This window comes from Pteropus vampyrus, unplaced genomic scaffold (genome assembly GCF_000151845.1).
Source record: "Pteropus vampyrus isolate Shadow unplaced genomic scaffold, Pvam_2.0 Scaffold11606, whole genome shotgun sequence".
Classification (NCBI taxonomy): Eukaryota; Metazoa; Chordata; class Mammalia; order Chiroptera; family Pteropodidae; genus Pteropus; species Pteropus vampyrus.
The window spans coordinates 3330-5503 of NW_011900387.1; the positions used below are offsets into that span (position 1 = coordinate 3330).

At 33.6% G+C, this 2174-nt stretch overlaps 1 protein-coding gene and 1 pseudogene across 1 annotated transcript in view; both read right to left on the reverse strand.

The window, feature by feature from the left end:
- The window catches only part of SMIM8 (small integral membrane protein 8), a 4977-nt gene extending 3179 nt beyond the window's left edge, over positions 1–1798 (reverse strand). Inside the window, exon 1 of the mRNA XM_011386901.2 lies at positions 1604–1798. Within this exon, the coding sequence (XP_011385203.1) occupies positions 1604–1738 (135 nt within the window). The 5' untranslated portion in view covers positions 1739–1798. The remainder of the gene's footprint in view (positions 1–1603) is intronic.
- Positions 1799–1840: 42 nt separating this feature from the next.
- Positions 1841–1958, reverse strand: LOC111735014 (annotated as a pseudogene).
- Between the last annotated feature and the right edge of the window lie 216 nt (positions 1959–2174).

Genomic DNA, 2174 nt, shown 5'->3' on the forward strand with positions numbered 1-2174 from the left:
GTTGCTCTTTCCTCTTGACAAGCCAACTCTTTATTACCACACTAGCATTCCTATGGAAATATTTTCTATGATAATAGTTTACCTAGTTCTAATTCAATTAACTCAACTCCTGATCATGCAGAGGTTACAGAAGACTCTTTCTTCTCTTCTCCAGTCTTCCTTCTGTCTGCAGCCTGGCCATCGCAGACCTCCACCTTCAGGAAGGTGATGGCTGGGAAAGGGGCAGAGGAGACAAGAGGCATGGAAGCTGGGCCAGTACTCAGAGGTTTCAGTGTTAACTGTCTGGCATGGAGGTGTTATTTAACTTTTTCAAACTAGTTAATTGTATTAGGAAGTGAGGAATGAAGGACACATGCGATTCTTGCCTGAGTTCATGGACAACTGGCAAAAAGCCTTTTATGTCATATGTTAGGTATAGCAAAAATGACAATGTACACACTTCTCTGGGAATCTACTCTCTTGCCTCAAGACATTTAGTAATTGGAACAGATATTATGCTGTTATAATAACCTTGATTTATTGCTGGAAAATTCAAGACCCTAAGAGGCAAAGCAATGTGCCTCTGAATTAAAAAAAAAAAAAAGTTCTTAAATATAGGAAAGCTATTTACAACCCCACAGAAGTGTTTTTTATTACTGTAACTCAGACCCTCCTTTCTGCATGTTCACACTCAACAAATGGGCCTTTCTTAGGTCAGTATAAATGAAGAGTTGCAATATGAATTTCAATTTTAATTCTTTGTTTCTGTCACCATACACGCTGTATTACTACTATCTCAAATCTTTTGTCAAAAGAATAAAGATCAAACTTTTTCACTTGCTCTAAGGCGACAAACTCAGAACAATTTAAATTTGCAATTCTTAAAATGCATTTGGCAGTTAAAACACATGGTTCAAAGTTTTTAAAACATTCAACCTTGATTTAATGATTTGATTGTTAAATTGGCCTAATACTTAACTGTGAAACAATTTTCACTGGCAACCGTGTTACTAAAATTCTAATCAAATTCAATACATTTCAATATACTTTATAATAATTTGATTTCATTTACATACATTTAAAAATAAAATTTGTACCTATTTAAAAGTAAAATTTATCAAATATATTCAATAAATGATTAGCTAACAGCCTAACAGTACACAAAGGTACATTTTGAAAATTTTCACAAAATGTTTGCAATATCCCTTAGGTAAAAACATTATTAATAAAGGCTGGAACTGTAGTCTATAATGATGATCAGATTTTCATTTTGTTTTCTTTGTTTCAATAGGTCTAATTTACTTAATGGTACCTGATCAAACAATAAATGTCCTTCAAATTAATACAACTATTAAATTTTTAAATAGGAATTTGAGAAGTTGATCCATTAAAGTGTAACCATTTTCTATTAAAATTCTCAAATGCCCTCAAAAATAATGTTTTATATGCGTATTTAGTGAAACATCAGTTAAGGTTTTCCTTCCACCTGCATTTATTCACAGAGAGATCTGAATAGGCAACATAAAATGTCCATGATAAAATCAAATGTCACAGGAAATTAAGAATTTTCTATTTCTGATAGCCTAAATTAAACATAAAGTCTTATCCTGGGTATATTTCTTACAGGTTTAATGAAGAGTTCTGGATTCACAGCTCGAAATAAGGTTGTCGTGCAGACTCCTCTGAGCCCTGGGTTTCCAAAGTCTTTCTCTTTGGGTGGTTCCTTCTTAAAAGCTTGAGGCTCAGGTGCTGAAGACATCTTGATTAATAATGACTTATTACCTAAAAATAAAATAAGAGACTTTTCCTTTGTGATTTTAATAATGCTCTTTAAAAAATCATTCTATCCTCATTTTTTTTTCGCCTACAGCACCTGGTCTTCCTAGGTGGTGCCTCATCCAGGTACTAACCAGGCCCGACCCTGCTTAGCTTCCGAGATCAGATGAGATTGGGCACTTTAGGGTGGCATGGCCATTGTATACTCATTTTTTTGAATTCTTGCCCATATATATATACCAAAAGTGACTGTCATTTATTTCATTACTTTATATAACACATACTTTATAAAATGGTTCTTTGTTTGGCAAAATGGTTATTTTATCTTTTTTCTCTTAGAACAAACCAATGAGGTGGGTAAAAGTTGTTTTCCTACTTTTACAGAAGCCTGGAGAATTGCTTGTTGGTCTGAGTCACAT